Source organism: Mytilus galloprovincialis, chromosome 6 (genome assembly GCF_965363235.1).
Source record: "Mytilus galloprovincialis chromosome 6, xbMytGall1.hap1.1, whole genome shotgun sequence".
NCBI classification, from domain to species: domain Eukaryota; kingdom Metazoa; phylum Mollusca; class Bivalvia; order Mytilida; family Mytilidae; genus Mytilus; species Mytilus galloprovincialis.
The window spans coordinates 62371932-62386760 of NC_134843.1; the positions used below are offsets into that span (position 1 = coordinate 62371932).

The following is a 14829-nucleotide window of genomic DNA, read 5'->3' on the forward strand; positions in this document are numbered from 1 at the left end:
CGAAGATTGGACCTTCATCATGCAGTTCATTGCAAATAGTTTGTCGCATCTCCTCTAGAATCATGTCCTGCCATCTGCGACAGCAAAGAAATAGAATGAGAAAATGACGGTCTCTCGTTGATGATGATACAATTTCTATCGTTGCAAAACAGTTTGAAATCGATGTCACCGGTGACAATTTGTAGGAACAGGACTCCTCACTCGGCAAAAGTATTGGTTAATCGGCAATAGATAGTATCAGTACTTACGTTTTTTGTGATGTGTTCAGCTTATATTTTGGCAAATGACGCACCTTTCCTGTCGTGTCATCGCAGTACATGGTCATCCATTGATAGTTACGTTCTCATATTCTTTCAATGTGCGAACATGGTAGAAATTAACGCGCAATTTAGACATACAATGTAACTTTTATTCACGGGAAACATGTCCAAAATGACGCAAAATTCTGGTCTGTTTTAAATTTTATTTATTCAAAGAATTCATAAATTTTGCTTGACATCGGAGAAAATAACCACACACCCAGACTTAAATGTATGTGTGCTCTACAACAATAAGTGAATTATATATCAAATATGTGCGGTAGCTTGAACTGATTCGATAATGAAAAATCTCATTTTGCTGTTTTCTGTGTAATATATCTGTACGTTTTAAAGTACAATCAATTATTGTGTGGACAAATGTGTTCTCTTTTCAGCAGTGTAGTTTCTCTAAAATATATAAAACATCTTTCAAACATTAAATACAAAGTCATATTACAAAAATACTATGATATTTTTAGAAGGCTTATTTCGTGTTAAAGATTTGATTTTTATTTCAGCAGGAATGAGCATACAGGGATCACTAGAGGGTTTCTGGGCCTAAATCACGAAACTTTTTTTACATATCTATAAAATAAAAATGTGTTTCATACACATACAATCAGTCAGTACTGTTGATTACGACATTTATTCATTGTTGCAATCTTCAAAAAGAAGACAGTTAACTACCAAGCATAGTCTATAAAGATTATGCAGCCTGTCTAGACTTTTATAAAACTATTAATACATCTCAAGAAGAGCCAAATGTATCTGCGATCAATGTTTAAAAGTTGCCAGCAAGCAGTATTTATTTTCTTATTGCAGTATTGATTTATACATTATATTTTTAGAAAACATTATTTTTGCTGACATCAATGAAAATGTAACCATATCATGGACGACCGGTATTAAAGAGTTTTTCAGTGTCATGTCGCCCTCTTCGTCAGTTATTTATGAGACAGATATCGACAGTATCATCGATAATTCTCAAATGGTAAACTACAAATTTGATACACGTACAAATGATTTGAAAGCCATAAACATTACCGTTATTAATGTCAACAGCAAAGATGGTGGGCTATACAGAGCGGTGAAGAGTGAAATTGTGGATGGATGTGCTTTGTTAGTTGTAAAAGGTATGATAAAAACATTATTAGAATTCAGCTTACATATTTGTTAAATCAAGTAACAGATTGGGAAGACTTTCGTTTTAAGTGAGGTGTATATAATTGGGTTTCAACTCTGAACTAAAACAATCTACTGATTTTAGTTCGAGTGAACATTTTTTTTGATCGTATTCTTTTAGAAAATAATCAGTTATCTTCAGGTAACTGTGGTAATATATTTAGCAACTTCATATTTGACACTGTTATTAGCGTTCCGTTTGTTAGTTGCTTCTCTAAAGACGTACATATATTTTTATTCAGAATAAAAGAAATTAGAGTAAAAATCAAATGTATATGTGCGTAATATGCATTTTGTAATCTTTACATTGTAATAATCTTTTCCTTCCATTCATCTTCTTAATAGCTAAACACGTTTTTTTTCTTTCTTATTTTCAATTGGTTAAAACGCCTTCATCATGTTCATATCACTGTCAACGTAGCATGCTATGAATGATCAGCTGCCCATTGTTTGCAATCAGTCTACAATTAGCAGATGCTTTTAGATAACTATAATGTATTTGTTCATCAATATTTTAGGAAAACCAATTAAACCAACTTTAACCCTTCAACCTGAGCATCCATTCGTTGGTGATGATATCACAATTACATGCTCTTCAACTGTACAACGATGGCCTGCAGGGTTCAAAACTTCAAACCTGAGATATGCATTTGATGGGAACTTTAGAGGAGTTATTAAGAACAATACGGTTACGACTCACACACTTACCAAAGCGGATAACGGAACATACATACATTGTCAGGCAACTGACGATCTTGGAATAATATCGAACATGAGTAATACCGTTACATTAGATCCGTATTGTAAGTTGAAATATAAGTCTTGATAACAGCTGCATTGTTCTCGAGAAGTTGTTTTTGTGTATCCTTTTTGCGTTACACATTTTTTAAATATTAGCAGAAAATGTTGCGTGGTTAAATAAAATATGAAACTGATACACAATAAAACTAATCACATTAACGGTATCCATTTTACTTCAAAAGCTGTTTTCGTGGTTGATTGATTTGGGTTTAACGGTCACTTTTACCACTATAGTTCTATTTTTTGGCGGTCAGTTTTCATTGATGGCGGAATGCCCGGAAAGAACCACAGACCTTTGGTAGAAAAATTGACAATCCTAGTCAATTAAGATTAGAATTGAGTGCACCTACCCACGTGCGGGATTCAAACTAGGAACCCTCGTTTTGACAGAATTGTGATGCATTAGTTTGACTACTTAGACCACTCTACCACCGCTTTATAAAATAGTGGTATGTCCGCTCTTGACATATAAGATAAAACAAAACACACGCAATATATTATTTTGTTATTTTCATACAAGAAAAATAATAATGATAACCTGCATCCATTTCAAACATTATTATAAGTAAAGTTAGCATTAGGTAAAAAAATATAATTTTTTATAGAAATTTCAAATCAACATTATTGTTTAACTGTAATGGGATGCATGAGTTCATTAAGTATTTAAAATTTACATATACTTTTACTACTTCGATCAGTTATAAAGCACAATTATTTGATGACCAGCAAGTAGAGCATTAAAAAAAAGTAGAGACTTTTTGAAAAATACTGTGTGTTACATTTAGAGCACCATGGTATATAATCGGTTATGGCCATGTTTCTGTCACTTTGTACTTTTCTTTTCAATCGTTGAGGTGAATTTCGAATTTCGATTTTCCGCATTTTTGTACCGTTACGGTAATGTATCTTCATCTTCAATGTATGAATAGCTCTCTTGTACTTATCTTGTTTAAAGTTTGAATAAATGAACATATTTGTAAATACATTTTTAACTGGACTAAAAGGTTTTTTAAAATCTTGTAGATGGTCCTAATCAAATTGTGCTGGAACCTGCGAACACAGTTTTAAAAGTCCTAGAAGGAACTACATTAGGCCCTATACAGTGTACTGCAACCTGCTATCCTGGATGCAAATACAATTGGACACAAAATTGGTCAGGACAATATACACCTGTTCCGAGCGAATTCATATCGAATCAAAACCAAAATATCACAGTTCCAAACATTCAGAGGAACCAGTCTGGAGCCTACCTTTGTAAGGTAGATCATTCTGAAGCTAAAAGACGTCAAGGAAATGAATTAAACATATCAGTGGATGTACAGTGTAAGTATTAACATTAATATCCCTGATTTCTATTTTATTGATATATTCTAGTCGATGTGTAATAACATATAAAGAGTCTTTTTATTTCGTAATATGAACTCTTTTTTTCATTGTAAAATAGCTTTTAAATGCCATGTTTGTCCCCACCAAGCTTACCACTTACTTGTATCATTGAAATTAAAAGCGAATTGTTCTCAGGGAAAGCTTAGAGAGTATCAGTTCGCAGTGCAAGGTTTTTGAGATATTTATTTGGTGCAGGACACCTGGTACCACATTACATGTTATTATCATTGCAGATGGTCCTGAGGACGTTGTGTTGCAACCGAAGATCACAGTTATCAATATATTGGAAGGAACTACTTTAGGTCCTATAAATTGTACTGCAACCTGCAATCCAAGATGTAAATATGATTGGAAACAAAATTTGACAGGACATTTTCGACCAGTCCCAGCAGAATTTATTTCAAACCAAAATCAGACTCTTACTATTCCAGGAATAAAGAGAGCTCAGACCGGAACATTCAGTTGTCGCGTAGATCATTCTGAATCTAAAAGACATAACTCAACAAATTTCTCTGTGAATGTACAATGTAAGTATAAGCAGTGAAACGTTGAGTATGAGTAGCTAAAATTGATAACCATAAAACAAAATTGAAAAAACAACCTGAACAACTTTCAGCTTAAAAAACATTTATCAAGTGACAAAACCTTTTAAGTTCATTACTTACACACCAATGTCATGGCTTAAATAGTAATTCTAAGGTATACTGTTAATAGAAATTAACATTATATTTGGTCATCCAGAGTTAAATATTTCCATATATCTAGAAGTTGAGCCAAACTATACAAGTCATTTAAATATACAGGAGATTCCGAATATCAAAGTCCGAATTGTAGATTATTGGAATTAACGTACTGTAAATACATCGCTCCAAATTGCTCCAATAGTTTTTAGAATTTTTAAAAAAAAAAAGTGTTTCAGTAGAAAGTACTTGTAACAATTTCTAGAAGACTGGAGTTGTATACTCCTGAGAACACATCAAATTGAGAATTAAAACGGGGATGTATCAAAAAAGACACCAATCCGACCCATGATTAGAAAACAGCTCAAGACAATCACTGGTTCTGCAACGCAGCGAGACAATCCCGCACCCAGAGGCGGGCGTCAGCTGGATTAATTCCAAATAGCTCCAAATAAAAGAAAAATAAGAACCAAAATTAGGTCTCTTGAGAAATTACTTAGTAAAAATAAAGTTTTAAACTCCTTAGAACACATAGTCTATGCTTAGTCAAATTAGTTTTCGATTTTAACTCTCGTCCACCTTATTGATTTGTATCACAACTATAAACATGAAAAAGTAGCAATAATAGTAGACATAAATTTGTTAATCCGATCATCCTTACATCTTAATCCATGGAAAACAAATATTTTCTCTCTGCAAATGTGCAGTTCGGTGAGCATCATTGCAAGTTTTTTACTTATTTACATTGCAGATGGCCCTGACAATGTGAAATTGGTGCCTAACAACCAGATTATCAATGTTATAGAGGGAAGTACATTAGGCCCTTTATATTGTACTGCCACCTGCAATCCGGGATGTATATACAACTGGAAACAAAATTGGACGGAACGTTTTAGACCCGTCCCAGAAGAATTCATTTCAAACAAAAACCAAACTCTTACTGTTCCAGTAATGAAGAGGAATCAGACTGGAGAATACAGTTGTCACGCGGGTAATACTAAATCTAAACGACACGAAACAACATTTATATCAGTGAATGTACTGTGTAAGTAAAGACTTTCAAAGTGTAATTATTAAACGCTTGAATAGTTACCCAAAAAAAAGGGGGGGAAAAAAAGAAAAGAAAAGAACATGGATATCGTTATAACAGACGCATCATCATCATTTACCAACTATTTTTTTAGCTTAATTAACGATAAAAGAAAAACAGCTAATACATGATTATATCATATTTGGTCATCTGTTGTTAAATACTTTCAGAATTGTAGAATTTAAGCTTTAATAACTAAGTCATGAACGTAATGAGGAGTGTCTGGATTTAAAAAAAGTCATGTGAATTGTAGCAATTGTGATGAGTTTAAAAAAAAGAAGATCTACGTATACATTATTTTGTTGCATCAGTTGGCAATTCAACGTTTCACTTTTTTATCATTGTAGATGGTCCTGAAGATGTTGTGTTGAAACCAAATAATACAATTATCTATATACAAGAAGGATTTACATTAGGTCCTGTAAACTGTAAAGCAATCTGCAATCCGGGATGCATATACAATTGGAATCAAAATTGGACAGGACGTTATCAACCCGTTCCAGAAAAATTCATTTCAAATCAAAACCAGACTCTAACTATTCAAGGAATAATGGGGAATCAGTCAGGAGCCTACAGTTGTCATGTTGATCATTATGATAGCAAACGACAAATGAGAATAGAATTATTAGTCAATGTGAAAAGTAAGTGTTAACGGTAAAGTATAAGTTATTAGACGCAAATAATGTGATTTGTGAAGTGACAAAACCTTGCTTACTTACATATATATTATATACCTTATGGCTTAATCCTTTATTATGAGGAAAACTGCTAACAATAGATCTACATACATTATATTTGGTCATCTAGTGTAAAGTATTGTCCAGATTATACGCCTAAATATACAAGTCATTTAAATATCTATGAGTTAACGAATTTGAAAGTTAGAATCGTAGAGTTAATTCAAAATAATTAGCTTAAACTTTATGTGCAACATTTTGCTCTCGACACAGACTTAATAATTGCTATGCAATCAACAAAAGTTCAAACATATAGTATATAAATATCATTTACGTACTTTAACCCATATTTATTAAATTATGTTCCATTTTGGTCCCTTGTGAAGAGTTGTATCATAGGCAATCATACCACTTCTTCATATTTTTATATTTAAGTCGAAGTGTTTAGGTTACCCTTTATAGGGGTATTCCCCTCTTATTTACTAGTATTTGAAATCAGTATTACTCCTCAACCATACAAGCGAATGACCTGGAATCTTTCGATTTGAAATCACTGACTTATGATCTGAGGTCAATGTCAAATGTCAAATGTCAAATTTGACATTCTAGATATTGACCTTTGCGATAAATTCATACTGGTTCATTATAAAACTATTAGGGATTTTGCATCAGTTTGGTAGACATATAACCTTTAAAAAGGTCAACCGGAATAGACATTTTGTTAACCGAAAGTAGCCATTTTCTTACTAATTTGATGAGAAAGTGCATAGAAGCCTTATATGTTTAGTAGCAAGTTATATGAACCAGAGGGGACATCTTCTAATACCGTTTTAAAATAAAATAATCCTTTATCAACTAAGTTGAGGTGGAAAGACCCTAAATTGCTCTCTGAACAATTTTTTAATCTTAATAATTTTATTTAATAAGAATAGGATTTGATTAAAAAATAATATGAGGCAGGCATTACCTGGGAAAGGGGACGAAGCCTGTATACATTTATTTTTTTAATTCATACATATATTTTAACATCAAGCTCTGTTAAAAAAGAGACGGACATACCGTAACGTTTCCAATTTGGGTTCTGTTGTTAGGGACTTTAGTTGTGACGTTATTTTAGTTATGACGTCATATTCAATGTAAACAAAGAAACGCTATCGTCAGGTTAAGTTTTTGCAGATCAAAGAATAATTAAAAATGAATTTGGTATTGTGTTCCTTCCTTTATTTTACTGGACTTTATCAGTCCATTTCACTCACTCAAAGTCTCATGACAAACGAGACCGGAAGAAGGAAGTAGAACTTGAAAAATATCCGAATAACTGCGTATACAGTGCAGTAACTTTGTTACTGGCATTCAAAAACAATAGAAGCGAACATACTTAAGTTTACCTTCCTTCAAATCTCGTAAATCGCATCGCATAGGAAGACTCATGCATTCAATGTAACAAACGGAAGCAAGAAAAAAGCCGGAACTCTAAAAATAACAGAGACCGGAATCGTCGAAGACAGGGACAGCGTCTTCCGCTAAATCGAACTTTCTCTGTTCAATTCGCTGTACCAGAATCTAATACATTCTGGGTAATTTTTTCAAAAGCGTACACCAAAACGTTGCGATTGGTTTAAAACGTTCTTAACAATGAAAATTCAACCAATGACGTAACGTAATTTTCATTTTGGCGTACGAACAATTAGATTACCCATAGTCCTTTATATTCTGAAAAGGCGAATTGTTTCACATTCTGTCATGCCTGTGCTTATTATATATTATGGGTTTTGATCATGGTTGAAGGCTGTACTTATCATTGGAAAAAATAGATAAGTTTACATCATCGGTTTTAAGTGACTTTTTGATTGTTGAATCGATTGCAATAATGCAGATTCTCCTTCTTATATAATTTACTTCTTTCAAGTAATTCTTATATCACGAGAAAAAAAACTGAAATAAAGTGTAACTAGAAATCTTATTTGAAATACATGTACATGCTTATAATAGTAGTTGGACAGATATAAAATAATACGCAGCGAAGCATGATATGATATTAGAATTTTGATAATCCCCTTTTTTTAAAAATAAAAGGGTTAAATGTAATTAAATGACTAATCTATTAGAAACAATTAAGGAAGTTGGCTTGTCATGTTTTGGGATTTTTGTCAAATTTCGGAATCCTCTGGTTTTATAAATTTGAACGCCTTAAACAAATATGCCCATTGACCCCCATTTTTCTTTTTATAAATCTTTTACAAGTATGATGATAAGCCATATGTAAAAGTTTTATAAAATTTTATTAATTTTTTGATAGGTTTTGAGAACTTAAACTTGTCAATGATAAAAGTATGAAAAGTCAAAAGAGAATATTTTCCCGCTAAATTTTCAATGGCTGATATCTGGTACTCAGAAATCAGTATTATCTTATCTATACTTATCTATGTTATTCCGTCCCTGAATTATGTGTGTAACAGACAACTCAAAAAAACAAAATACACGTGCTTTATGAAGAAAATCGATTTTCACTTTTTCTTAAGTCTAAAAGAAAAAGCGGGTAATATTCTGTATGTAAGCTATTCTCCAACAAATAATTTCAGCTATCTAGATTCGTAAAACCGAATGGTAATCAGCCTTTTACATTTCAGGGAGACAAACTAATGCCAAGTACTCACTTATAATGCTACTATCAATTGGCCTTGGTGGTTGTGTTCTGGTATTACTTGTAGTAATCGTTGTAGTGGTTTCTTTCAACAGACGGAATAGAGGAAACATTAGTGGTATGTTACTACAATATTACAAGATGTGATACATACTTCCATCAAACTACAACCAAAACACCCAGAAAATAATAATATTGAAGTCAAACATCTTACAGATTTCAATATTTTTAAACTATATTTTGGTAAATGGTTGCAGTCTAGAGAAGTTTAACAGAGATTAACACATATATCTGTGAAAGAAAACATACGTCACATTGACAGTAATAAAAACAAAACAGAAAAAAAACACGAAAAAAGCTTTTGCATTAAACAATGGACAGAGGTCCTTTACAGACAATAATATGGGGAAGTAGCAATTACTTTAATTACTAGAGAATAACTTTCTGCTATCAACGGTAGTTCTTTGCATTACAATAATTCTAAAATAAAGAGATGTGGTATCAATGCCAATGAGTCAATAATTAAAAAAATACTAATTGACAAAGATGTGAACAATGGCCAGTCACCAGTCGACTATCAACAATGAACTTACCCATACAGTATAAGTTATTATTGACCTAGACTTCGGGATGACAAAACTTTGAAATAATTCAAACGAAAGAAACAACTGATTGATTTTTAATTTTACTTATTCTGACATTTTGATTGTACGTGAATTTGCATGCCAGGTGATGCATACATATAGTAAGAGAATAGACGTATTTACACTTGTATGCAAATTTGTCCGCCATTACATATAATCACACAGGTTCCCTTAAACTTTGACATCATAATTCAAAACATTTGACGTCATAACTAAAAAGTGATTGTTGCTTGACGTCAAAAGGTCATTCGGAGGTGATATAAGGTCATTCGGAGGCAAAATACATCTAAATACAAAAAGTGTAAATACGTTTATCTTACCTTGTCGATGTACAAATGTACCCGATCTTGCACCTTTTAGAGTTCATGCGATTCACTTAATATTTTGTTCATGTTGTTTGTTTATAACCTTCATTTGTCTATTATTTGTCGATTTATGAGATCGAACATCGATATAATTCTGTTTCTTTCATAAACACTATTCTACCAATAAACGAGAAAATGTATGACACATAGCAACCATGCATGTTCTACATATATAAGAAAATGACTGTACCAAGTCAGGAATATGACAGTTGATATCAATTCGTTTGATGTGTTTGAGCTTTTGATTTTATTTTGCCATTTGATTACGGACTTTCCGTTTTAAATTTTCCTCTGAGTTTGGTATATTTGTTATTTTACTTTTAGGGGTATTTAATGAAGTGGTTGCAGTTATTTTGCAGTTTGTTACATTTGTTTATCGGTTACTTTTTCTCACAAAAAGAGGCCGTTAGACTTTTTAGTTTCAATTGTTTCACAATTGTCATATCAAGGCCTCTTAATGCAGACTCAATGGGATAAGTTTTTCTCATTGTTAAGGGCCTACCGTGATCTATATTGGTTTCAATCAGCGTCAGTTTGGAAATTGTTGAAAATTGTGTCATTTGCAATCATACTACATCTCTTAATTTGATATTATGATCTTTCAATTCTCCCTAATATAGGATATAGAAATAGATTTTAAATTTCGTTAATGTATAATGTTTAATGTTCGTGTAGATACATGAATAAATATATATATAATAATGGGACTTTTTTTTTATACATATTAAAAAGTTTATAATAAACCAAACAACTTTTAACATCGCTATTTGTTTATTAGACATTTGGCATAATTGAATTAAAGACCCTGCTATGTTCTGTGGTCATATGTTGATCATGATTTTTATTAAGTTAAAATATATTAGATTTTTTTAATAGGCTTTTGATAAAAAATGTATGTTGCATAAATTATTTATAGAAAAATCACTTGATTTTCTTACCCCTTAACTGTATTTGTATGCGTTATCAGTCATTCACATCGTTGTAATAATCTTATTTCCCCCCATGAAACACGACGGGTAACAGTAGTGGAATAAAAGTAGTTGAAATTTCTAAACCCATGAGTTTAATCTCAGCTCAAAGATTTATGTGTGGTAATAGCAAGATTGTGATTTCTTTGCTTGGTATTCTCTTTTTGTCATTGAACTCCGGCATCCTTTACCAAAAAAAAGTAACTCACATCCGCGAAATAAAACAATTAGGATGAATGGGGCGTTCATCACCAATCAATCAATCAATATTTTTGTCATGTTGTTTTTTTGTCTTTTTGCGACTTATGTTTCTTTAATGGTAGTTTCTACCATCTGTCTGTTTCTGGGTTTTTTTATAATGGCCCGCAAGTGCTCGTTTTCAACTGTTTACAGAAACATATTCAGGCAGGTCTTCATACGAATTTGAAGCGTATTCCTGTGAAAGTTTAAGCGTAGATTTAAAGTTTTATTTATTCATCTGTTCTTTCTATTATTTCAGATCGAGAAGGGACAAATAGATCAGCTCCGTATGTATGAAATCAATGTCTCTATAGCATATGCTCAGTAGATAACCTAATTTACAAATTTACAAATTTTCATTGACATTTTAGAAGTTAATGCTTTAAATTTTTATTTGAAAAATGATGATGATGATTATTATTATTATTATTATTATTATTATCGGCACCCTGACCCTGTTGATTCATGCTTGTCTGCATTAGGTTGGTTTTATCTGACCGGGAATCGATCCGTAAATCTTCTGAATGTGTGACTCGAGGCTACTTTTATAGTCCTTTGAGGTGGTTCTGGTGTGTTAATCTATACTTTTCTACAAAAGGAAATGTTGTCTAGCTTCCTTCAAATTTTTATCCAAAGTATAAATTCCTCTGTTATATATACCTTTATCGCTTTAGGTGGTTGCGTTTGTACCATTGTCTTTTTTAATCATGTTAATAATGACCGAATAATTGCATACTTTTTAATATGTAAATTTCTAATTTACTACAAATGATTTTACTTTAGGGTAAATCCTGCGAACTTTGGATTTTCTTCCGTATGCGCTGTGGTTTTCTTCCCTATGTACTGTTATTAAGTGTTATGCACTTTTTATCTATACTTTCAATCTCTTCGTTCAATATAAACAAGGAATCGTGGTTATCGCTTATTAACTTCCTTTTCATAGAATGTCTTTCTCGTTTTCGTGACTCACACAGATGCCAAAAAATGTTAACAGAAAAGGTTGATAACTTTCATCATTGACCTTAGACCTAGACTTATAGGCAAGTGCCCTGTTTGCCACTCTTACGACTGAGCAATACAGAAAGGGTAGGCAATAAGATTTAAAATGACTTGAAATCTCATGGCATGTTAGGTTACTCTAAAGTAAGGGATTCTTTAACATATGTCACACAAGTATTACCTATTATATTAAACTGTTATTTATAATACTTGATAGAACAATAGGTATGCTTACAGCAGCAAGTATATATAGCCGGCATTATCCAACATTTTTTATGTGTTTATCTTACAATTTCATAATTCGTTTTTTTTCTTCAAGAAGATCAAATAAAAAAATAATTTCTTTTCAAGTTCATTAACAACTATGGAGAATAACGACTTACGAAACATTTTAGAAACTTTGTAAGACCAAATGCATATCGGATTTGTTTTATAGAGCTGGGGTGTTTACAGATTTACAGAGAGGCAATTCGGCGTTTGCAAATGATTATTCTGGTCTGCAGTCTTTTACTGGTATGCATGCTTTATTAGAAATCTATTTTAAGGTGGTACAGTAGAGGGACATAACTCTGTAAATATCAGCTGGACGTTTTAATTACGTTCAATTTTAAGAAAATATTAGTAATCAAAATTAGTGTTTGTCAAACTGCTATATATCCAATGAAATTTTTTCCAATAAATAGTGGGGTTCATTTTTTTTAAATTGTCATATTTTTGTCAAAGAGTCGAAGACCTGCATTGTTAAAACGTTTTACATCAGGTAAACATATAAAACGAAGGCAAAAAAACAAAAACAAATACAAACTAAACTTATGATATATATCATCAGCTAATAGACAACAAATGTAAAGTAATTCGCTGTTTAATTGAACGTTGTTTGTATTCACGGCGTATTTTATGATAAACAAGTCTTATATATATAACAAAATATCGATGTGTTCTTAAAGTACTGCTGGCCTAATCTATCCATACACACAGGATATGAAATTATGTTTCGAATCCAACATATCACCCTATACATAGTTCACCTTCTCTTCTCAACAAAGGCTGTTAAGCCAACAAAATAGATCTGTTAACCAGCAATTATTTGTTATATGTCGCCTATGATGTTGAAACCAGTACATATGAAATATGCATAAATAATTTCGGTAATACACGTTTCTTAATTTTCAGCATCAGTGCCTGTTCAGGACCACAGGTATATATAAAACAAATATTGAATACTTCTTTTTGTAATTTTATAGGGTTTTAAAAGCGTTGACCGTGCGCATCTTTTTAGAATGAAGCGCTTCCGCGCTTCATACAAAATGTACTTCGGTCAACGCGTTTACACCCCAATGAAGTTACAAAAAGAAGCATTCAATTCTTAAGTGTTAACTTTTGATGACAGAGTCCTTTTATACAATACTGCGTAGGAGTATAATATGGTAATGAATGTTTGATATTAAGGATGTTCGCTTAACATGTTTTGGGATTTTTGTCAGATTTTCAGAATCCTCTGGTTTTATCCATTTAAATACCTTAAAAAAATTTGCCCATTGACCGTTATTTTTCTTTTTATAAATCTTTTATATGTATAGTTATAAGCCATCTGTTAAAGTCTTATAAAATCTTTGTTATTTTTTAATAGTGTTTGACTTGTCAATGATAAAGCTATGAAAAATCTAGAGAGAACATTTTCCCACCAAAATGCTATTGACTAATATCTCGAAAACAAGCACATTGACCTTAGGCTACATATTTTTTTTTGCTTTCATGGTTCCTTCATTAAACCCCTACCAATATATACTAGTGTTATGAAAAGCTTGTTATTTTGAAACTGAGTAGCGAACTTCCTTAAAATGAAATCATGAATTAATTATTTAATCATAATTTATTATTCAAATACGGCAGTACCAATCTTGTTTTATCTTATTTACAACGTTATAACTGTCGCTATAAAAATAATAGTTATTAGCTTGCATGAAAAGTGCATTAAACGCAATCGGTAAAACAATTGATTCTTGGCAGTTATGGGCAAGCAATGTGTGATCAGATGATTGAAGCTATTAATTTTCTCCATGAAAATATTTCTGTACGTTTCCGCAACAGAGTTTATCGACAGGTTGTGTGTATTCTTATGGGCACCAATTGTCTCCCTTTAATAGCAGACTTGTACTTGTACTGTTATGAATCACAGTGTATAACCAAACTCAGTAAAGACTAGTATAAATTTCATTTAATTGATCAATTCAAAAACACTTTCCGTTATCTTGATTATATTCTTTCGTTAAATAATCAACAGTTTACTAAATATACTGCCAACAATTACCCATAGGAACTTGCTTTTAATAAATCAAACATCAATCAGTATTATTTGTTCTTTCCTTGTTTTAGCTATTTGAGTTTTACAAAAGAATCTGTTCTACAAAGGGACGATTTTTCGTTACCGATTGTTAATTTTCCTTTTTAAAATGGTGATGTTCCTTTGGCACAATCTTACGGTGTTTATATAACACAACTTGTTCTCTATGCCCGTGTCTGTTGTAACGTTATGGATTTTATAAATATTAAGATTTGATTTTGAAGTTGGTTGTACCTGTGGAAAACTAATTTCAATCGGGATTGCACATCCTAATTTTTACGGAGATGTTGTTTACCGAGGTCGGAAATTTAGAAATGATCCAGGAAAACTTTTAAATAAACATTCTCAACCTTTCGTAACTAAATTGGTTTTCAGATCGGCAAAATAATATCTTGTTTTTAAACAATACTCTGAAGGTTTATTGTACAATGTGAGCTAGCAATCTTTTGACATATCTTCACATATCTAAATTACTGTATTAAGAATTACTTCCAATTGGCCGTTTCAGAA

General features: G+C 31.9%; 1 protein-coding gene across 1 annotated transcript in view; it reads left to right on the forward strand.

Moving 5' to 3' along the window:
* Nucleotides 1–14829, forward strand: part of LOC143080057 (hemicentin-1-like) — a 31167-nt gene that overhangs the window by 8179 nt on the left and 8159 nt on the right. The window contains exons 3-12 of the mRNA XM_076255716.1: nt 1148–1432; nt 2000–2284; nt 3306–3605; nt 3902–4195; nt 5100–5393; nt 5786–6079; nt 8746–8877; nt 11236–11263; nt 12412–12488; nt 13149–13173. Coding sequence (XP_076111831.1) covers nt 1148–1432; nt 2000–2284; nt 3306–3605; nt 3902–4195; nt 5100–5393; nt 5786–6079; nt 8746–8877; nt 11236–11263; nt 12412–12488; nt 13149–13173 — 2014 coding nt within the window. The remainder of the gene's footprint in view (nt 1–1147; nt 1433–1999; nt 2285–3305; nt 3606–3901; nt 4196–5099; nt 5394–5785; nt 6080–8745; nt 8878–11235; nt 11264–12411; nt 12489–13148; nt 13174–14829) is intronic.